The sequence below is a fragment of the Amblyomma americanum genome, chromosome 2 (genome assembly GCF_052857255.1).
Source record: "Amblyomma americanum isolate KBUSLIRL-KWMA chromosome 2, ASM5285725v1, whole genome shotgun sequence".
Lineage (NCBI taxonomy): Eukaryota > Metazoa > Arthropoda > Arachnida > Ixodida > Ixodidae > Amblyomma > Amblyomma americanum.
In genome coordinates, this window is record NC_135498.1 from 61,369,467 (window position 1) to 61,392,064 (window position 22,598).

Below are 22,598 nucleotides of genomic sequence, written 5' to 3' on the forward strand. Positions count from 1 at the left end.
CGGGCTCTCGGCCGGACCACGCCGTATGGGCGCGTGCCGCGTCTTGGGAGTAGTTGAGGATGTGCCGTCTTTAATGGTCCACCTCTCATGCATATTCTTCGCCCGGGTAGCGCCGAAGCGTGCGCGTGCTGCTCACACCCGTCGGTGCGCATTCAGACGCGCGACGTTGCGCAAACGGTGTAATTTAATCGGCGATGGTGGAAGGCTCAGCGCCTTATTAAGATTGTGCAAGCTTTAGGACTGCATGAGTACCGATGATGAATCGGTTGCTAGCCGTGGTTCTGGAAGCGCGTCGTGATGCCTGTCGACTCGTTGTTGGCCTGTAGAAGAGTCGGTGAATGATAGGGGTTGTAATGGCAGCAATATAGCTTTCATCGCGCCCATTACAGGGATTCGCTTTGTGCCACGATAACGGTCGTTTCAGCACCGTTCCAGTCATCATAGGCTTGTTCCGTAGGCAGTATAAACATACTAAGGGTTTTAAGACCCGATCGGCAGGGAAGGTTGAAAAGTGCCATTATAAAAATTCCACATGCAGAACATATATCACGTATAATGTTCATGATGAAGATTGAGACAAGCGAAATTCGCCTGAAATATAAGACACGAAGACATTCGAGATTCGTAATGAATACACGCGCTGGCTAAATGCTACGGCGAGAAAACGCAGAGTTAATGTCGGAGATTAAAGTTTTAAAGTTTACATTTAACGCAGATACAGTAGATGTTCTGTGAGATGTTTAACTCCGCCAAGCTTTCGCATGACAATGTCAGTGGTTGTCTGGCCTGCTTCCTCACAGCAGTTGACAAATCTGCTGCCCATACGTATAACGTTGAAGTGTATTATATATCGTAATTTTAATTGCATGTTACTGCATTCAACTGTGCTGCAGGCTGTGTGCAATATGATATCCCTGTCCTGAGACGTCCACGAAACGCGTATACACCGGTGAAGGACGTTCCGGTAAGCAGATTCAACCGTTCCTTTGACCGCGAACACACATGGCGACACCTTCGGATGAAATAAATAGAGCTTGTTTCAAATCTGGAGCACGCTCCCGCTCTGAATAACTGCATTTGAAGGTTCTCTGAACTCAATTTCGGGGAAGTTATCGTGAGAGAAATACTTCGGCTGCGAACGAAGAGTCCTACGATGCTTCGAAGCCATTTTGTTAAAACTGCGGTGACAGAATCGGTTGCGAAGGGATTCGCCCATTTTTACTTAAGCATGTGAAGCGATTAGATGGGAAGCACGCAGAGAGGTACTGTTTGTTGTGGGCGCGTAGAAACGTTAGCAGGAGAGTGCCGAAGCTTTTTGCGAAACGATGGGGACAGTGGAGAATGGCACTTGTAAGGTTCGACGCGCCGTTCCGTTTTGTGCGTGTTATTGTTTATTGTTGCGATGGTCCGCGAGTTGGACAGAACGCTAGACCTTATTTTTCGCCCTATACGGCGATGTGCAGCGTTTCTTCTAGCATGTTTACAGTGAGCAACACGTCGTGCACGGGCATGACAGTGACTGAACGACCGCATAGGCTGTTATTGAGCGCGGCGGAGGTGTCACCGCGTCGGTCTTTGTGAGCGGTTGCCCGTATGATACGCGATGTTACGCAATCCGAAGGTAACCGTACGGAGGTGAGCGAGAAACCCTGACAGCACTTTTGACGAATTGGAAAGCCCCAAACTGATGTCAGGGGGAGCTCAAGTTTATCTCTTCTACTTTTATGTGTGGAGAGGTGGCGGATACTTTCCCGCTTTTTATTGCCACCGCACTGCTTTTCAGGTGTCGACTTTTCTGGAGCTCGGTGGGCAGACCCCACGCTCGCTCGAGAAGCCGCGGAGAGGGTCTGCGGGGCGGCCAGAAAGTTCGACAATTGGAAGTCGTTGTTAAAACTTTGTACATATTTCTTGCTAATAAATAATTTGTCTTTGACCTCTCTCGAGTTTCCGTAAAACCTTTAAGTCCCAAGAAGGAGAAAAAGGGAAATAAGAATTAACCTATCGTCAGTCTTGTATTCGTTAACTTTATGGTCGGTTTGAACGTGATTTTCCGCATTCATTCATTCATTCATTCATTCATTCATTCATTCATTCGGCCAGTGACTAGAGCATAATTGCTGTCTTTGCGTCTTGAAGACATTGAAGAGTGGTTTGGTTTGCAAATTTTGTTCGTAAGCTGAAAAACCATCTCTAGAAAGACGCGAGGGGGGTGGGGGTGGCAGCATTGCTGTCGATGAGTATCGAATGCCATCCATTGGTCTGAAAGTTGGTATGTAATCAAAAAGGCCGAACCTAAGACTTTGGGTCTTTGATGAGGTGTACTAAACAGAAAATGCTCCCCAAGATGGTCAAGGCTCAAAAATAAGACTAGGAACGCTGAGAAAAAAAAAAGAATAAATATAGGGTGTCGAAGGGACATGGAATAGAAATAGCGATAGGCGTCTGAGGAAAACCAGAAGTGTATGCATAAAGCAGTATTATAGGAGCCGAAATGTAGGTACACCGAGCGCGTTCTGCGAGCGAATACGAAAAGAACCACTCTTTCCCGCTAGAAACCAACAAAACAGTGGAACCAGTGATCATAACAGGCGTACTGATATGATACGTCGTACGTACTGCTAGTCGCGCAGAAGCATATGCCCCGTATCTTCAAAGACCCTCCGTCTCATTCGAGGGCTGATGACCCTTCCTCTCCTCTACATTCTATCTTCTCTCGTTTGTCAGCGGTCACTGTAACTGATAAAAACATTTCGAGACTAATCCATGCTACGTCTCGGCTACGCTACTGCGTGCATAGTTAAAACACAGCACGGATGGTCCAGTTAAGGTAGCCCCCATTACATTTCATTATTTGTCGAGCTTCTCTTAATCTCTTAATAAGGGAGTTACCACTATATTTTCTTCTTCTTCTTCTCCTTAGTAAGCATGGCACATACCCACGCAGGGGGATTGGCCAAGGTTCAGTAGATAATCCCAATGAGGTATTTGCGCGGGGAAAAATAGGCGTGAGAAGACTAAATCAAGATAAAAATTGAAAAAGTCAAATGAATTAAAGAAGTATGAATTACCAGGAATAGAATCGAGCAATTTTGGACATGCGACAAAATTTTGTATACAGCTAACAAGGTAATCGATCAGTTGCACTTATGTAATCATGAAGGTAGCCGCAGACACTGCTTAACGGGAATCCCGTTGCGCTCGCACCGAACGAAAGAATAAAAGAACGTCTTCTTGGGCGAGTTGGTCACAATTCATCTTTGGTACTAGGCGCGAGCACACACAGAACACAAGGAAGGAAACGGGACCCGTCCCGTTTCCTTCATTGTGGTCTGTGTTTGTTCGCGCCTAGTGCCAAAGATGAACGAAAGAATAACTGGAATAGACAGAGGGAGTCCTAACCTCGAAAGAGGGACCTCCAAAAACTGTTTTCTCTGAACTGCAAATGAAGATAGCTTCTTCTACTTCGTCTGCTACTTTTTTCAATTTCCTCCTCTTCCAAGCTTACATAGAAAACATGGATACCTGTACCAACGCGGCCATGTTGGTGGAATCGCTAGACGGGGCGTACAAGTGGTCTTGCATACAATGTACGCTCCAGAAGTCATGGACTCAGTTGTCACCCAGTGTGACCTTGAACCTGGAGTGCTGTCCAGGTGAGCTACTTCCAAGCCCGTCTGGATAACATTCTGTGTTGGGCTGCATGTCCCCTTGCAGATGGACTGACATAGCTGGCTCGTGCGCGTAGACGTTCAACGCATTGCACCCATTTATAAAAAGAAAGAAAGAAAGAAAGGAATACTAGCAGCTCTCGATTGAACAAACAGTGTGCTGGTGCACTAGAACACCATTTTAACGTCTGTAGTGGTGTACCGAAGCAACTACCGTACGGTCATACATTCCGAAACTTTGTCACAGTTACGTAGTAGTCGTTTGAATCGTCTGCCTGAGGGTTAGTCGATGTTCGAAAGAACCTGCTCACAGCAGCATATTATATGGGTTGCTTGCTGCCGGCGGCTGCCATCTTCTCTTAGTGCCCCTTTCAGCAACGCCGACTGCAGAAAAAAAAAAAGATTAACAATCACACTGCAAAATGTCTGCGAGACTCCATCCCTCGCTGAGAGCATACATAATTAATCTTTTTTTCGAGCGCTAATTCCTATGGAATCAATGGTAGCAGTGAACAACGCACGGGCTGATGACCTGTTTCATATCTACGCCACCACACCTTCTATTCCGCAGAAAACGGTGAGTTCGTAACACTGATAAGCTGTTTGGCTCCCATACAGCTAGGCGGGATATCTTCCCGCCGCGGGAGTTCCGAGAAAGTCGCAGACGCGTATTTCTTCCCAGCCGACCGGCTGCGATTAGACTGATACGCTGACGCGGCGTATAGCAATTGCATGTCTACGCAACGCATGCTTGGCACGCGCTCAAATATTCGGCTCATCATAGACAGGGCTGCGCGTTCCGTGAAGCAGCCGCGGCTACATTCCATTTCGGGCGTATCTTTTTCCGCTCCGAATCGCGCCCGGGGAAAAAAAACTCCGTCCGCGTCCATGTATCACGCGAACACGCACGCCAGGCGTGGCGGCGATTAAAAGCGTGAAGGAGCCGCTTCTATACGCCTCGAATCTGCCCTAGGTGCTCGCCTGTCGTCTGCCATGTACTCCTCCTCCCTGCCCCATGAGTTGGCCCCTGCAGCTCGCCCCGGGAGAGGTTTTATTTCTAGACGAAGGACGCCGGTGGGGGGGGGGGGGGTCGAAACGAGGTCTTTATTCGTGACAGGGTGGCTCCCCTATCTGCCGTTCTCGTAATTTTCGTAACGTATCGCGCAACGGCCGTTCTGCAGCGAGCCTCGTCTGTGGCGACATTGGGGGATCGGTTTACGCGGCGTCTGCAAGGTAAGGCCTCAGAGACGCAGCAGGTAGCATATATCCGGCATGTCACCGAGGACGAACATGTGGAAGCTTCATCTGGGAACTTCTTGTACGCCGTGCTAGCTTGAACTCGGCGCAAGGTCTTGAAAGAGATACCGCTTGCCGATGGACTGCCGAATCCGCTATGCTTGCGACCTGCTAGCAAGCTGCTCGGGGTCCACTATACGGATTTCTCTCGTAATCATGGCCGCCTTCGAGTACAGTTCAGTGTATATAATTTGAGGAGCCATAGCGCACACAATTGAGGGGACACAACACGAGCGCTAAACTTCCACTGAATGAACTTTATTTGGCGCTGACCGCCTTGTAAGGCACGTAAGGTGCAGGTATAATCTACGAACAATGATTATCTTGTCAAAGCCATGATGTGTCAAGGGAAGAGATCAACAAAGAACAATAAAAACCACTAATCAGTGAGCAAGTTTCACACTATCGCCCACTCCTCGAATCTAAGAAAGCTATGTCTTTCCTTGATAATAACACCGAAGGATCACTGATTGTGATCGCTATGGATCCTCATGTTGACTACCCACTAGCCCGAACCCTCACCCTTCTAATGTAATTTTAGGCCAGACCTCTACAGAAGAAAGGCCCAGAACAACGTCTCTCATAACGAAAACAATCGAAGTTTTATTCTCTACGCCATAAATGCCCCCTGACTGATCGTAAAATGGTTCTCACAATGTTTAAGGCAATGCAATTTTTCGGCAGGAGAGCCTTTCTTGCTGACGTCCTAAACAGGAATCCTGCTCCTGTTGTTCTCGAATGTGGCCAAGCAACTTAGTTCCCAAATGCATGATGACCTTTAGTAAAGAAGCGCCACTGAGGCAGGGCGCATGACGCAGGCTTGTGCTTTCAAGGTTTTGATATGCGCCTCTGGGCTGACCGCGTCCCGTTGCCTTGTTTCGACATCAGCTGAGCTGTATATGAGGGCACATTTCGTATCCTCTTTTCCTATTCTGCAAACACTGGTCGCACTCTAGCCTCACTTGCTCATGCCCCCTTGACTAAATGCATCCATATAGCTAGAGCTATCCGATGTAGTAACATACTGCTGTGAGTACAGCTGCTTAAAAACGAAGCCAGATACAGTCGCATCTTCTTGGCGTAACTTGCTTTGCTGTAGTATTGCTGTCCCGTAGGTTTGTTTTAAAACTGCAACCTCAGGTTACATGCGCGTGAACCGGGACGTTTATTGTAGGCCGAGGATGTTAACGAAATGTGAGGAAAACAAAAAAAAATATCAGGGAAATGACGGAAAACAAAGAGAAAAAACCGCATTTTCTCTGTAAGACGAAAAGCGCGAAAAAAACCCACGGACGTAAAGAAAGACGAAGGACAAGCGCTAACTTCCAACTTACGTTTATTAGAAACATCGAAAGATATATAGGCGCATGAAAGGGAGAAGACAAAAACTAATAATGAGCCGCCGCGGTGGCTGAGTGGTTATGGCGCTCGGCTGCTGGCCCGAAAGACGCGGGTTCGATCCCGGCCGCGGCGGTCGAATTTCGATGGAGGCGAAATTCTAGAGGCCCGTGTACTGTGCGATGTCAGTGCACGTTAAAGAACCCCAGGTGGTCGAAATTCCCGGAGCCCTTCACTACGACGTCTCTCATAGCCTGGGTCGCCTTGGGACGTTAAGCCCCCATAAACCAAACCAAAAACTAGTAATGACAGCAGCATACTAAAATTCATGTCACTCGATACCCGCTCAGATACACCATCTCCTTTTTTGAAAGGCCGATTGATGGCGTGCTTACGCAGCCACTGCCCGTCCTATCAATCTCTAGCGCCTCCAATATCTCCCCTGTGACTTGCGAAGGATGCCGGTCGACAATTACAGATTGTGGGAAATCCGGAGTATAATGGCCGCCACCCTCATATTCACACTCCCGGCAGTGAATTGCCAAAGTTTCTCGCATTTGTTTCACATATTGTTGGTATGTTCTCGGAAATGCTCGTTCACGCATCGTCCACTCTGACCCACTTATAAGATACCACAGGCATGCGGCCGTTTTTACGTCGGTCAGAGTGGACGATGCGAGTGGAACGGAAGAGGACCGCCTACTGAGAGAGATGTATAAACCGTTGTGTTCATTGTTGTTGAGGGGCTGCGGCGTTTGTTTTGCGAGGAGCTACACCGCTCGAGTCTAGCGCTGAGGCCAAGGGCGATGTGCGGTCGTCATGGTCCGCGGAAACGCTAGTCGCGGGCCAGCCTCCACAGTCGTCGCAACGCTTCACGGCGTCCCCTTTAAGCGCTTCAAACAATTCAAGCCTCGTCGCCCACGTAACATGGTCCCCCTCCTACGAGTGACCTCACCGCGGCGCCACTCGCCGGAGAACCACCCATACGGCACGGGGCGGCGCCGGCGTTTCTACGCAACTCCGCGGCACGGACGTGTATATCGTGGCGCCGCTCGTGGGGCTATGTGGAGCACGTTCAGAAAGAAAAAAAAACCTGTTACAAAGCACCCACGTGATCTCGAGAGACCGAGAGACGTCGATTGACGACTCAAGAGAACACGTCACTGAGTGAGTGAGTGAGTGAGTGAGTGAGTGAGTGAGTGAGTGAGTGAGTGAGTGAGTGAGTGAGTGAGTGAGTGAGTGAGTGAGTGAGTGAGTGAGTGAGTGAATGAGAGAGTGAGTGAGTGAGTGAGTGAGTGAGTGAGTGAGTGAGTGAGTGAGTGAGGGGGCGAATCATGCAGAGATGGCATATGACCATTGAGGCCAGTTGCCAGTGTGACGCTCCGTCCGCGGGCTTTGTGTGTTACTGACGCGGTTAGTAACAAACCTCGTACGATATCCCTGTAGTAAGTGTGTTTAATTCAAAAATAATAACAAAAGGAAGGTAAAAGATTTTTGCTAACCCCGGCATCTGCCATCACTGCGGCGGCGGCACCTGAGCTGGGGCAGCGGGAATAAAGTATAGCAGGCAGTATGAAGAAGTGAAATGAAAGAGCTGAGGGGACAGTAAGAAAGGATAGGGGGAGTGGTGATATATACATTATTTACATAAGATACAATTGTCCAAGATGCGCGCGTGTGCAGTCAAGAAAAAAAAACACATGCACATTTAGCACACAACAGCTGGGGTGGGGCGCCCAGCTCTTAATCGTCCGAGGTAGTGCACGCGGAGCGTTCGGTCACTGCGCGTCACTGCCTGCCGCAAAACAGACAGGACGTCAAGCCCGTCTGTTCGAGGGGCTGTCGCCAGATTTTCCATTTCGTGAGGGTGAGAAATCTGACACCGCTTCTACGCAGCCCACAGAATTCAGCGCCTCCTATTCAGCCCACAGAATTCATGTTAGCCAGCGACTGTCGGACGTAGGTTTGGTGAATCTTTATTGAACGAACTTCTTTCATGAAAAATGCGTAACATCATATTTACGATAATAAAAGGTCGCTACACTGCCGGGAGTGTAATAAAGCTTTTCTGAAGTGCGAAATTTTATTGTCGCTGTCTTCGCTTCTTCTGGTGTCAATGTTAAGCCGACACAACAAAAAAATTACCCTGTATGAAATCACATTTTTACCTACGCGCATTCGTCAAAACACAAGAAACATTATACCTTCCACCCGCACGTGTGGCTAGAAGCGCTATGTTGCTCTGCAAAAAAGGCGATGGTTAACCGATCAGTCGTGGGGGAATTTTCCAGCATTACAAAGGGAATATTGATACACCATTTAAAATGCAGCAACGAATAGCGAAATTCCTTTCATTGCTTTACGAGACAGATCGGACGAGCGCCTTGCACAGCAAACGTACCTCACGGTGCTCACCCCCCCGCACACACACAACGGAAATACTGTTGAGCAGAGCAGACAGAACCGAGTGACAAAATAAGAGAAAGAAGCAAGAAAGATGTATTAAAAAAAGAGCGACAGAGAGACGACGACATTTCTGGCAGCTGGGCTCGTGTTAAGCAACACTTTGAGGGCATGTGACCACGCCCTTGTGTGGCCCGCGGGAGAGATGCAAGTGTTGGCAAACCTGGCATGAGACCACCATTTTGCGACGGCCGGACGGCAACAGCAAGCGCGCTACAAGCTCCAGGACCTCGGTCTTGGCGGTAATTTGAAACCACCATCACTCACAGTACGAATAGCTGACCGTACACTTACGTTGATGTTGCATCTGCTGGTGTCTTCCGCGGACCACTTAAGTTGTCTCGCCATTATCACGTGATACACTTCGCAAAACCGAGTGGTCGAATGATATTTAAGATAGCCTTGCAGTACTCGTTATGCTTAGTTGCCCGGGCTGGGACATTTTATCTTTAGTCTTTTTTTTTATTAGTCCCACCATAGCATTGTGATGTTCAGTGCTTAATGCTCATTTAAAAGCTTCCCTAAGATAAATTTTCACTCTGATAGGTACAAATTGCTTTCAAACATTGCAAAGTTTGAAAGTACTGCAGTTTTTAAGTTGCAAGTGGTCTGTAGAGGTTAAGAGATGTGTTAGGAGAGTATTGATCCTTCTTTTTTTCTTACCTCACAAAATTAGCGACATATAGAACAATGTTTTTCTTCAGGATGGCCATAATAGTTGCAGTGTCACACTGTATAGTATCTTTTTTTGTAGTCCGCAATAACTTACGTTTCATATAAGGTTTCCTTCGAATAGTCAGACGTCGCAGAAACACTTACCTGCGCTACATGGGGGCTAACGGCGGACCTCACTTCTATGCTTCTAAAGATTGCTGCTCACTAAAACATGATGCGTCATAGGCAGATTTAATGGATGCTGTTATGCAATTGGAACCCGCTGGATATCCACAGCTCGTCCTCACGGCATCTCTGAGACTGCCAGGAACGGCAACACTGTGTCCCTGCTTTGTCACAACCGTCTGTAGTATATAGTAATAACCGTCTTTGTCGATCAAGAAGAAAATAACCAGCAGCGTAAACTCAACATTTCTCCGGTTTTGCCGTTCCTTCACCTGACCTGGATATTCCTATATGACTTGCATCTTATGGACGTCTGGGCTATAGGGTACCGAGTACTACCGCAGACCCACGCTTCATTTCCTCCTGGTAATCTGCAGAAAATCTGTCTCATAATCGGGGGCTTGAGTCAAATGTTACGCAGTTAATTTAGCACGAGATCTTTCAGCTTCTCTGTGAAAAGTAGAGAAATGGATTTGGTCACCGCATGTTCCAGGCTTTAATCCGCCGACAAAATTCCAGACAGAGTAGTTGGCGCGATTCCAACGCCACCTCCTCGAACACTGATCGAACGGCGAATTTCGCAAATCATGGTCCTCACCCGTTTAACATTTGCGCGCATTCTGAATGTAAACGGTCTCCCTTTGTGAGAATCACTTTAGGTACTGCTGCAGCCAACCTTGAAACTGCGGTATACCAAAATTTTGTGTGCATTTCGCTCGTTGGATCAGCATCGAAACATTTGTGTAACCATTTGAACAGTCTACGAGGATGAATGGCCATGTCAGAAGCAGGACTTGATGCATATCCGCTGATGGGGCTGCTGTGCCTTTCTGATTGCCAAGCCTACTCTGCACACAGTTCCATTGCTTCTCACTGCTTTACAGAGTGAATGGTACCGAAAAAATAATGGCCCATGCGTGCAGGCCAAGTAGGTTGCGAGCCGACCCACATCTTTTGGAAACTTATTGACTCTGGTAGCCTCACAGACCAAATCGAGATGCGGTTGTTTCAACTTTGCCTGTAAAGCTCTGAAGAACATACGTTCATGAGAACGGAAATTCTGGCCGCGACACATAAAAAAGGGCGCTCAATTGCTTCTTCGCGTGCGTGTACGTTAACCTGTCATGCTGTCCCTGTCATGCTGCCCGTTTTGTTTTGAGCGGCAGCACAGCATGGGCGAAGTCTTTTTGCTCACGCGCTGTGCACGCCTCCTGGTATTGAACTTCCCCTCAGAAAAGTTTAATAGAAAACGCAACTCTTATCGCGACTCTGACACGGCTGCCGAGTGGCTTCAACGTGCAGAATGGCTGCAGTTTAGGTCACACTCAGATAGTGGCGTCGAAGCCAGGTACGGAGTTCCTTCGTCTGCTGCTGGTTTACTCTACCCAATGGGTAACCTGCGCTGCCAAGGCGGCACTGCAGTTGTTCCATTCGGTGACTTCTTTTGTCAGCCGCTTGGGCCGCTGCAAACGCGAGAACACATTCTGCGCGATTAGATACCCGCGTTTGGATGACAGCATTCATTGCCTAGGTTCTCTCAGCGTAGCACAGATTGCTGACGTGCGCCTTCGACAGAGCGCGGAGGCTCACGCCAATAAGCGCCTGAAGGTGGCGCGGAAAAGTACTAACAGTACTACCCAAAACTGCTTGCTCTTCTCGCTAGGCAGTGTGTTATGGCGCTGCAATCGGCACCGCAAACTTCAGCGCAAGTTCCCCATAGGCTGCAGAGAAGCTGTTTTGGCCGAGTCCCATTTTAAATAATAACAGCGATGGATGCTCACCTGAGGGGCTTGAGCAGACTGCGCCATGAGCCAAATGTGCTTCAGCTGATAGCGTCGCGATTGTGTCATTGAACAATGACGCAGAAAAGCTAGCGCAGATATCTTTGCTGCATCAATACAAAACCAAAGTTTAAACAAATCCCGTAAGGCCGCCTTCGACGAAAAAAAGAAAAATACAAGGATACGTGGCTTAGACATTACTGAGGATTTTTTCTAGTCGCATTTTGCGTGCAGGGAACAAGAAAAGGTGGCGTCAGAATGTAATGTGCGCTCGAAATTTTGCTAAACTCGGCGAGCTGAGCTTTTTCAGAAACCGCTGTCAATTTGGTTGAAAATAAGCTTGTCCCCGCTTAACCAGTATATCCAGGCCTGTAGAATTCTTATTCTTATGTTTTCCAGCGCAAAACACCCCCGGTTAAGTTTACAGCTGTCTACGAAAATTCTAACGAAGCGTCCGTATGTTTGGAAATTGTCTACATAAAAAAAAAGGCGAAAGACATGCTTGACGGCTCAGCTCACATTATTTGCTGCGTTTGCTATAGCTGGCATAAAAAAAAAAATGCGACCTGAGGATCCTGAACTCGGCCGGAACAAAGAAATCCCTGCTAGCTGTAGCACCCTATCAATGGAAAAGCTTCGAGTTCGTCATGTACTGAGTCGTGTACGTATATCGTCTGAAAGGATTTATGGAATGGCCCACCTCTGAATTAAGCCATCCAATTTACTGACACCTTTACCACCTCACAGGAAGCATCCAGCAATTATAACCTTATTCACCTAAGTGTTTGTTTTCAGTTTTCACGAAATCTTTTTTACAATGGCACTTGGGGGAGAAGGCTTAATCTGAAGTCTGTACACCATCCTTCTGGGCTTCGCGATGACGAATTCGTGGTGAACTCGTCGACTGGCCGTACCGCAGCTAAGAGAAAGTAGGCATGAGTAGGAACAATGATGACTCGTGGCGCCATGCAGTACTCCGGAGCAGTACTTTCCACGATGCCCACGAGACAAAACACTCACGAATGTTTGTTCGTAGCCCAAAACCACTTTATTGCTCGTTTCAACAAGAAACTTTCCAGGGCGTAAACTCGGTACACAGATCAAAGAGGACTACCTGCTAATTAAGACAATCAAGAAATCTAATTAAGTAAGACACTGGTGTGGACATGTGAAACCTACATAAACGCGAAAGGTGTATCAGTAGATGCTTAAAAGAAGGCAGTGGTTTTGAGCTCTTTCCTACGCCATGCTGTTCAGTGCAGTACTTTCAGAAGTCAGCATAAAAATCTTTTAGTATCAAAAACTTTCTTGCGGCATAAGGTGTTGTGACGATCTTTCTTACTTTCCTTGCCTTTTGTAGACAAAGTAGCCTGAGCACAAAGCCGCCTTCAATTATACGCCCGAAGGCCCGCCTGTGACATGTCGTGAGCCTCATAATTACGGGACTTCCTCTAGACGACTCCACGACGTTCTTTCCGCATCAAATGAGCAAAAGTAAAATGATGCGGGTGGCATACATGACAGCGGCGAGGGTATTTAATGAGCTGCGCTTGAAGTCTTCGTCAATGGAACCACATAGGTACACAAATGAACGCTTCCTGCTAGCATGTACACTGCATGTGAGCCGGTAATGTTCTAGATACTGTTAAATCAAAGTGGAAAGTCCCTCGAGATGGCGCGATGGTCTCAAAAGCCTGTTGCAACGCTAGAAGACAAGACGGCCAGCCGCCCAGCCACGATATTCTCTCTATTACTTTTGATTTAGGCTACGCAGCGCCTGGCCCTTACTGCCTACTCGAAAACAAAGTATATGAATGCGAAAGCCAATCGTAGATATCATTCGCTCGTTGCCCTGCAAGCGAACTGACGAAAATTTGTTTCACCCCTGCCCGCAATGTCCTTCCCATGGTCATCAGTGCAGAAAGACGACAGCCAAGGCAATCACAAGGCACAATAACAACGTGGACAGCGAAGTAGCGCGTGAGGCCACCGCTGAGGCTATGCGGACGTCGTAGACTACGGCAGCACCTGGAGACTCGAAGAGGAGCGAGTTAGTGGGTCCGGCTTCTTTGGGCGTCTGTTGTGTCGGCGGTGACGAAGGCCATTCGCGCGTCACTAGCGGGCGTCCGGAGCGCAGCTGGGCTTCGTTCTTGAGGTCGTCGTCATCGCTATGTGAGGAGTACGATGAACCACAAGGGGCGGGCCAGACACGGGCCGTCACGTTACGGCCGTTCGTCAGCTGGAGATGGAAGCATGCTCCGTTGAGCCTAATCTTCTCCTCTTTTCCCCAGCCTATGTACAAACCTCCAGAGCGGCTCATGTCCAACTTGGCGTCGAGAGAGTCCCATCGCTTTGGAAGAACGATCCTGACTCCAGGTCCCGCTAGCACGACCGCGCGCTTACCGGCCAGAGCTTTCTGTTGACAGGAATAGCCAATACCTAGTGACCACTCTGGAAGCGGACCAGCCATGGCATGCATGCTGTGCTGGGACGAAGACGTGACGGCAGCCTTGGCGTGGTCGAAGTCCTGCTTCTGGTCAGATGGCAGGTCGTAGTAGACCGCTGACCACGGCAGAACTCTGCGAAGCTTGACCAGAGCTTGCGTGCTCCACGTGTCACTGGTGGATGACCAGACAGTGAGTGTCGAGCCGGGGATCACGTCCAGGAGCCACAGGAGTTGCGGCATCGAGGCGGCCAGCATGGAGGCGCGCACGGGGAACGTGACGCGCGGCACGCGGTACGGGCCGCACACGAGCAGTCTTGCCATGACCTCGACGTGCGCCCAGGTGTAAGAGGCCATGTGCCGCGTGGTCCAGCCCAGCGAGAGTGTGGCCTGCGGGAAGCGGCTGGTGCACAGCTGTAGGAAGTGCTGCGCATCCACGGTGGGCCTGCCGCCGGGACCTTCTACAATGTCCGCGTTCAGCCACAAGTCCCGCAAGTTCTGCAATGAAAGAACATATCCGCGCGTCATTTTCTCTAGAAACCATGGACTGCGTTTCCAGGAGCCTTTCGTACGCAAAAGTTCTACGCGAGTGGCGCAGCCGCACAAACGCTAGTCAATATGGTGGCAAATAAAAGTGCGGCTCAATCGGAACCAAATCTATGTTAGAGAATTCATCTAAGCCTTACTGCTAATCAGTACGGGTGAGCAGTGGGCCCCTTCGCGATGTCTCCAGTATGGAACGCTAGCACGAGAGCTCTGAAACTATGGATCGCGCTGACCCATGGATCGGTGTTGGAGGACACCGATGCTTTTAACTACAAACATTAAGAGTATATGGCGATCACACACTTTTTTTTTGTAGTGCAGATGCTGACCGCTGCCTGGTTTTCCCTTTTGCCGTTTCCATGACTGATTTTGCACAAATCGCAATTTGATTTATGCGCCTTTAAAGTGTGCCTTGGAACTCACGGACCAGAACTTAAGATCCTAGCGTCTCTCAATGGAAGCTTCTGTTTGAGTTCTTTTAACTCCATAGTCTCCTGAAGCAGGAGCTAAATGAAGGGCTGTTCTCAGGCGGCATAGGAAGCCCTTTGGCCCTGTACATTTGAATCAGCAGCCGCAAGCCTCAACCAATGTGAGTTCTCAGTTTTTGAAATGGGCAAGTCGCCGAAGACAAAATAACCGTCTTTTTAAAAAACGGCAGTATTAATGCCAAGGGTGTCGTCCGCCTTGCCGTTACCGTTTGGCAGTGTTGTCTTCTGCCAAAGAATCAACCTGCAAGAATCAAGAATCTAGCTGCTCAAGAATCTACAGCAAGCATGACCGCAAGTCCACAAGGCCGAGTCCTGTAGGTATGCTGGTGTATTAAGCATATAAATAGTGCAAGCCCGCTCTATTATCTATTGAGCTTAGATTTGGAGCGGGAGAAACACCAGCCTTAGTGATAAAAATAGTAAAACGTGAACATAGCAAAAATTTACATATGCGGGATCACTATCAAGAAAAGTACGTCTTAAAAGCCACCTTGGGTCCACATCTTCACCACACGATGACAATGTACGGCCACCCACACACGCGAAGACACTCAGAACTCCCGCTTCCATCGTGACAGATTAAACATGTGATAACCAGGGTGAAAATGAAATAGTGCATACAGCTGGCGGAGGTCAAAAAACCACATGTTTAATGTATTTGTATATAGAAGTAGCGGGTTTCAAGTACTCCAGGTGCGAGCGCAAGACCACTCGCACCTAGTTAAGCTTATCACGATAGTTTTCTAATCAAATGGAACGCGAATTGGAGGGTTTGGGATTTAAAAAAAGGCAGGAAATCAGTAGCCTGAGTACATATCTGTCGACATGTAGAGTGCCAGCGCAAGAGGATATCAAAGCTGGTCTTGGACATTGACGCACGGTAGATAACGTTGTCAGTCGCGCTCATTATCTTGAGCCCTTTTAAGTAGGACGAACTTCGGTGTGAACTTTCCTTTGTCCTTTTTCTTTCGGCGATACTGATCATTGAAACCTTATACTTTCTACAATACATTCCTGTGCTCGTGTACTATGCAGTCATACCACCTGGGACGCCAAGGATGATATTAAAGCCAGCAGAATATGGGCAAATGAATTCACGGCTGGAAGAACCGTTGCATAATACGTCGCTCAACGAACACGACGACGACTTTAAGCCACTGTTCTGCTGTCCGCGAATTCCCAGGAACGTCGTGCTTGGTATACCCACTCAAGGAAATGACAAAGGTAAGAAGGCATTGGACAAGGCACCTCAAAAGAACAGAGTCGTACAGAAAAGCGGCCTTACCTCGATGGGGGCGCTCTCCATGTCCACAAAGGCGCTGTCCAGAACCTCGCTGGACTTGAAGTCCAGCTTGAGCGTCACATTCCGGGGCGACCCGCACACTATGCGCAGAAACTCCCTCAGGCTCAGGTCCCACGACCGTACCGGCGGGTGGGCCATGACGGCCATGCCTTCTGCATGGCTCACGTCTGCCTCGACGTACGGCGCCACGCGACCACTCAGCGCCTGCTCCAGCTTCCAGCGACTGTTGGTGCCGTGCGACCACTCGATCAAAGACAGGTCTTCGTCGGTCATCGTCACGCCGTGGACCGACGGCATCAATGACACCAGGACCAACACCAGCGCCAAGGCGAGGGGAAGCCTTCCGTCATGAAGAAAGTCCACAGTCCCCGTTGGGGTCCTCCGGAGCACCATGGTTCTCGCCACGGACCCGTCGCCGCCGACGCGACCCTGTCGACCGGGCTTCACTCCTCGCCCGTTGTTACGAGCACGCACGGGCTGCCTCCAGGAAGCGGGCTGGCCGCGCGGGCTCGCGCTCGCTGTTATCGCAGAGGCCACGCGACGCAAGGCCAATATGGGAGGCTCGTCCCTCTCGTTGTCCCTCGTCACCGCACGCGGGCGCCTCTGGTCGCCGCCGCTACTCGCCGCAGCCGCCCCGATCGCGCGTCGCTCCCGCCGGTCCGCGCTAAATTGCCGCGCTGATGCCACTTTCCGTGACCCACATACACATGTCAATTCTTGGCGCCGTCTTGCTGCCACGCGCGTGTACTAACACCACTGTGGACCCGCTCCAATGACGACGGCGGTGAAGAGGAGGACGCGCTAGAGTGTCGGTTGGCGCTTCCTTTGTTCCTTTGCTTCTCGGCGGTCGCGTAGCGAGCGCGTCTTGGGCGCCTTGCCTGATCGGGTTCGGATGCGTATCCGCTCGGCGGCTCACCGCCCGTTCGCAGGGAGGAAAAAAAAAGAGCGTGCGGTCTTCACAATCGAAGACCTTGCCTTGACCAACTTTCGCTTTCTCGACTCTAACGTTCAGTCCAGTGCCCGTGGTCAAAGCGGCTGTAGCGAATTTAGACTGGCAGTTAGATAAACGTGAACTTTCACGTATGCTTACTTTTGGGAGGAGATATAGAGATAGCTCATCTGAACAGCCCAAGTGTTATGTCATGTCCTCGTGGAGGCGGATAGACGCGTATCGCGTTAATATCGCGAGCTCGAAGGAAGAGAATGAGGTTAACGTGTGTTAAAACGTGTCGTCAGTGAATAAGCGGTGCGTGTCGCAGTAAGAGCTGATGGCTTATCAGTTCAATGCTAAACAATGCAGGCACTCAGAGCGAACAATTGTCTACTCTGAAAGTATGTCTTCAAGCAGAGAGAGGATAAGGAGAGGGCTGGGGGGGGGGGGGGAGTTTTTATGATTATTATGCTTCATATAACGATAACTTCGAAGCAAGAAAAAAAACAGCCACGCTCAATTTTTGACGCATGCAAAGTTTGCAGAGATGGACAGCGTTCAAGAAAGTATTGTCGTCTTATCTTTTCCCTGACAGTGAATATTTATCTATCAAGACGTAAAAAAGCGTTGATTCACATCTGGGACAATTACGAATGTGAAGGCCTAGGCCTCTTTAAGCGTAACAGTAAAACAATCAGTGAAAAGAGCTGACCATCAAACAGGAACTATCAATACCTGCTGGCATCCACTACTGTACAGGTTGGAGCACGAGATTAGTAATTGTTGTCTCGCCCTTATAACCAAACTCGTGCTTTAAGGAAAGAATCCCGGCGCCTTTGCGTAGCGTCAGCAGGGACGAATTTCACTTCTGGATAAATATCGCATTATCTTGGTCACACCACTTTCACTTCCAGGAATAACAGTTAATACGTAATCAGCCGTCCTCCGCTCTTCTTTTCCTCTGAATTTTTCTTCACTGATCTGGGAGACCAGCAGCTGAAAATGCTGCCAGACACAAACCAGACCGGGTCAAAAAACCCACAGTTTCATACAAACAGCGCTTGTGCTGCCACTCTTAAGAGGAACCGGCACCAAAAGCATTAAAACCCTTTGAAGCAAATGACAACATTAACCCCTCTGCGGTGAGATCAGTGAGATTCCTTTTTACCGTTTTCAACCGCAGATATACAAACATCTAACGCGCTAGCCTTGAACGATGCCCGTGGAAGGTTTTCTGCAATCGAGGCACGAAATGTTCACTGCCCAGCATGCATGTAACCTAGTATGCTTTTGTATTAATTCTGCTTGTTTTTTTTTTTTTTGCTACTGGCAGCGTTCTAGCGCAGACGAGGGCAACTTTGTTTCCACGTTTACACCCGAGTCACTAACAAGTGAGCAAGAAGAGGGTACCGGGGCGTTGCTGGCAAAACAGGAGAGGAAATCAGGGATAGAAAAAGAAAGAGCTTTGTGCAAAACAAGCAAAAAACTGAGGTTGCATCACACGAGGACACAGATACACACAAAAAACTCGAGTTTCCGTTGTGCTGTCAGCAGGTTCCTCTTCGGGTGCCTTTGCTCCTCTCAGAGCAGCAGCTGCTCTCCGGAGGAGGGCCTCTTGACAAGGACCTGGAAGGAGTCCAGGGGCGCTGGCAGCGGTTCCCTCGCGTCGCAAGTGTGTAGGCGCGCGGACCCGTTGCCGGGTCGCAGGATGGCACCCAGCAGCAACCTGCCGTCCGCAGGAAGCGGGTGACTGCGCCCGATGAAAGCCTCTCCGACTGCCACTGGCGCAACGTCGGCAGACGTTGGCTCGGACAGCAGCTTGCTGTTGTTGCTGTTGACCCACTCAAAGATCACTCCCCGGGACTCGACCAGGAACTCGAAGATCAGCGCCACCTGTAGGAACATAAGGGCAGCGCAGTTCAGTTCCGGCGGTCACATATTTGCAAATCGTGGTGACCAATGGATCACGTGGCCCTGCTAAATTCCAGGATTGCTCATTTTTGGGCTACCCTGAAGGTTAATGAACTGGACATCACTTGAACGACGTACAGTCGAGGACAAAAGTCTGTGGGCCGCGTGGTACTTAAACGAAGCCGATATATCTCCAGTATTAGCCGCCGACTGGAGACAACAGTTGCGAAGGTGACACGATTTCGGCTTTCGCCACCACAAGTTTGGTGACCAACCGGCGGCTAATAATGAGCTATCAGCTTCGTTTACGGAGAACGCGGTTCACAGAGTTTTGTCCCCGGCTGTACATACTTGATGCGTCTTCCCGAGTAAGAAATCTACAGCGCCGTGCAGGCGTCTCAAACTCATCTCGCCACGCGGGCCGCATTGACAGACTCATCTCCTCCGGACAAGTAGCCAGAAAAGGGAGAGGTGGGGAAGGGCGCGAGGGTATTCAATTCAGTTCTGTCGCCGCGGGTATAGCGAAATAGTGTGAAGGAAGGAGACTACTCTCATTTAATTTCCAAGCAAAACATGCGTCTCTAGCCGCTGAATCACCCCTAAGATACGGCGAGAGGGCGGCCGATGTCAAACTGTGAACAGCGATATGATATGGATAGAGACTGTGATATGGATAGGAAAGATACGATGACGTCACTGGCACGGCGCTTCCGTAAGGAACGTTGAAATGATGAGGACATTATTTGATTATTTTATTTTATTGCCATTCCACTAAGGACATCACTTCTCGGAATTATCTGCGGAAATGGGACCATGCGCCGCAATGAAAATAGTACACTGTCAAACAAAAAACCAGAACAAAACCTTTCAAACATGTCATTTTGTTCTCGCGCTGTGAGGAAGGCGTGTCGAACATGAGCAGAAAAGCCAGGGGCCCTCGCGAATGCGCATGCGCGAACACTGGCCAATAGTGAACGCCGCCAAGCGCGCAGTATGTTCAGACGAGGCGTTTGTGCCGGTAACATTCAGCCTTCCTCGTTTAATTTCCTTGTGCCTGGCGAAATTAGTCTTAATAAAGATTCTTTTTAATTTATTCATAACAGCGCATTTCAATGTTTGCCTATCTTTTGCATTCAAAGTGCACTTATACGCGTGCTAAAAATAATGGTAAAAAACCGGCAAGAGTTTGTCTACACGTACATTAATTAGAATATTACAGAAAAAAAAAACTGACGACGTTACCTGCAGCAACAATACTTTGGTACCATTCGTGTTTGTAGAAACGTGCGCGTGTTTAGTGGACTTGCGTCTGCTAAGCGGCTATTTAACAACGAGGATCTTTGCAAAAATTACCCGTCTGAATGCTGGAGACCAAACTACGATACCCGACTTAGTGATGCCTGTACCGCATATTGCATAATTAGCTTCATGAAAACGCGGTAATGTTCACAGCGGGCCCCGCAGTTTCATCGCATGCTATACGGAAGGTAGGTACTGCTTAAAGGCGCGTAAATACGGCATTAGAGACACTCATTGCGGAACCGAAATGAACTTGTTCAACATTTAAAACAAGCTGTGTAACGCATGAGCACTGTTGGGGCGTCGATAAGCAAGCGCGCAGACGCTTACAATATCATCGATCACGAAACAACCAGCAGATTTGCGACAATCAGTTGTGCAACGTACAAGTAAGCCTCTAAGCAGCCCGGAGTGCATCCGCCTCGGTAGCGCAGTAGGCAGCGCGTCAGTCTCATAATCTGAAGGTCGTGAGTTCGATCCTCACCCGGGGCAAGGCGGTCAATTTTTTTTTCTTTCTTATTGTCGAGAAACGTTTAAACCATTCCAGGCGGATGTCCTCCATTTGTTTGGTTCTTGAGCAATTTTGAACCGACTGATTATTGGGAGTGAATGAGGATTTAGTGAACGGCTCACTGTTAAAGAACAACGATATCTTTGCGGTGACAGGTTGCTGGAAGCCTGCTTGTCTGTCTCTTTGTTCTTAAGATACCTTATCGTAATAACTTACGTCATCGTTCACTGGGCAGCTATGCTTTAGGCTTACTGATGCGTTCGCCTCAGTGGAGACTGATAAAAGTACTGAATGAGCCAGGCCCGTATACTTATGCCTGTGTTTTGTATACGTGGTAGCGAACAGGAATCGCGGCGACGCTATACAGTTTCAATGCACCTGGCTTCACATACGCTGGCTCAAAACCGAATGGATCGCGTCTGCTTTGGTCAAGCAGCAAGTTTAAACCCAGATGCGTGATCAGAAAAAAAGGTTTGTTGTTGCTGTCATTCTCTCTTCGAAAACACGGTGAAAACTCTGGAAGGCATGATACATTATTTTTTTTTTTGCTTCAGTCCTGTGGCTTCATGACGTCAGGACTGTCGAAAACGAAAATACCATCGATCGACTCAGCGTTGGCAGATGCATGACGACACGAGGTGCAGAGTAATAGTTTATTCCCGGGACCGCTATCTTACTCGTTGTCAGTCGACTGACAACAGCGTCATTTCGACTAAGATAAGGCAAGCTGTGGCACATACGGTCACCGGCTGCGGCGCCACTCCTCCGTACTCCTATCTATGGACGTGATTGTAAAAGAACGTATACTGGTGACGCCGCAGGCCGCGTATGCGTTCGCTGCTGCGAGTTTTCTTTTTGGCACCGTTTCACGCAAGGGGGCTTCCGGCTGACGTAGTCAAAGTGAGGTAAAATGAAAAGAAGATGGCTTCTTTTGGCCCCACTAATGCATCGCAAGCAGGGGAACATTCGATAGTGCCTTAAATAATGCCGCATGTAGTAAAAAAATAACTTTGATCAATTAGATAGTCCATGAAAGAGGGAAATAAAATAGGTCACTCTCAGGAAAATGTGTGAGTGAAAAGTAAATAAAGAAAATAAAAAGTAAAAGTAAAAATAGAAACGGAGACAGTTACCCCCGTCAAGTCTTCTCAGCTGAACAGAAGGGACCGGCGCCACAGTCGTTTTTGTTTTCACTCGACTAACTGTCTTTGTCTTCGCGAAGCCCTTTCTGTCGACACGACGTCTTCGTATGTTGTCTTTGTGCTCTGCCGTAAGTAGTAGTTTGTTTAGAGCCAGAAAAAGAACTGGTTCCAAAACAAGCGCAATAATGTGCACGTTCAGGTATTTTAGAGGCCCCGAGCTGGCATTCTCGCTCTCTGAATACCCCATACTGGACAGACGTGGCAGGCGTAATTCACAAAGAAAACGAAAAACATATACTTTCTGTGGTTATTTCGAAACCTGCGAGCTTTTCTGTGATGAGCGCTACCGAGGGCGACAGTAAACGTTCAAGTCTACAACGAAGGCGAATCTTTTCGCATGCACATGGGTACGTATACTTCCAGCACGCTTGTTAAGCGGCGCAGTCCCAAGCGCATATGGGGAACCTGCGCTGCCAAGGCGGCACTGCAATTGTTCCATTCGGTGACTCAAAACTGCTGTTGTCAGCCGCTTGGGCCGCTGAAAACGCGAGAACACATTCTGCGCGATAAGATACCCGCGTTTGGCTGACAGCATTCATTGCCTAGCTTCTCTCGGCGTAGCCCAGATAGTAGAACTT

The 22,598-nt window shown here is 48.8% G+C and overlaps 1 protein-coding gene and 1 non-coding gene across 2 annotated transcripts in view; one reads left to right on the top strand and one right to left on the bottom strand.

Annotated features, from left to right (window-relative positions):
• Positions 1 to 12,409: 12,409 nt before the first annotated feature.
• Positions 12,410 to 22,598, bottom strand: part of LOC144119711 (uncharacterized) — a 36,403-nt gene continuing 26,214 nt past the window's right edge. The window contains exon 6 of the mRNA XM_077652267.1: positions 12,410 to 14,327. Coding sequence (XP_077508393.1) covers positions 13,299 to 14,327 — 1,029 coding nt within the window. The 3' untranslated portion in view covers positions 12,410 to 13,298. The remainder of the gene's footprint in view (positions 14,328 to 22,598) is intronic.
• Positions 20,727 to 20,799, top strand: TRNAM-CAU (transfer RNA methionine (anticodon CAU)). The gene has a single exon. It is a non-coding gene; the product is annotated as a tRNA-Met (tRNA).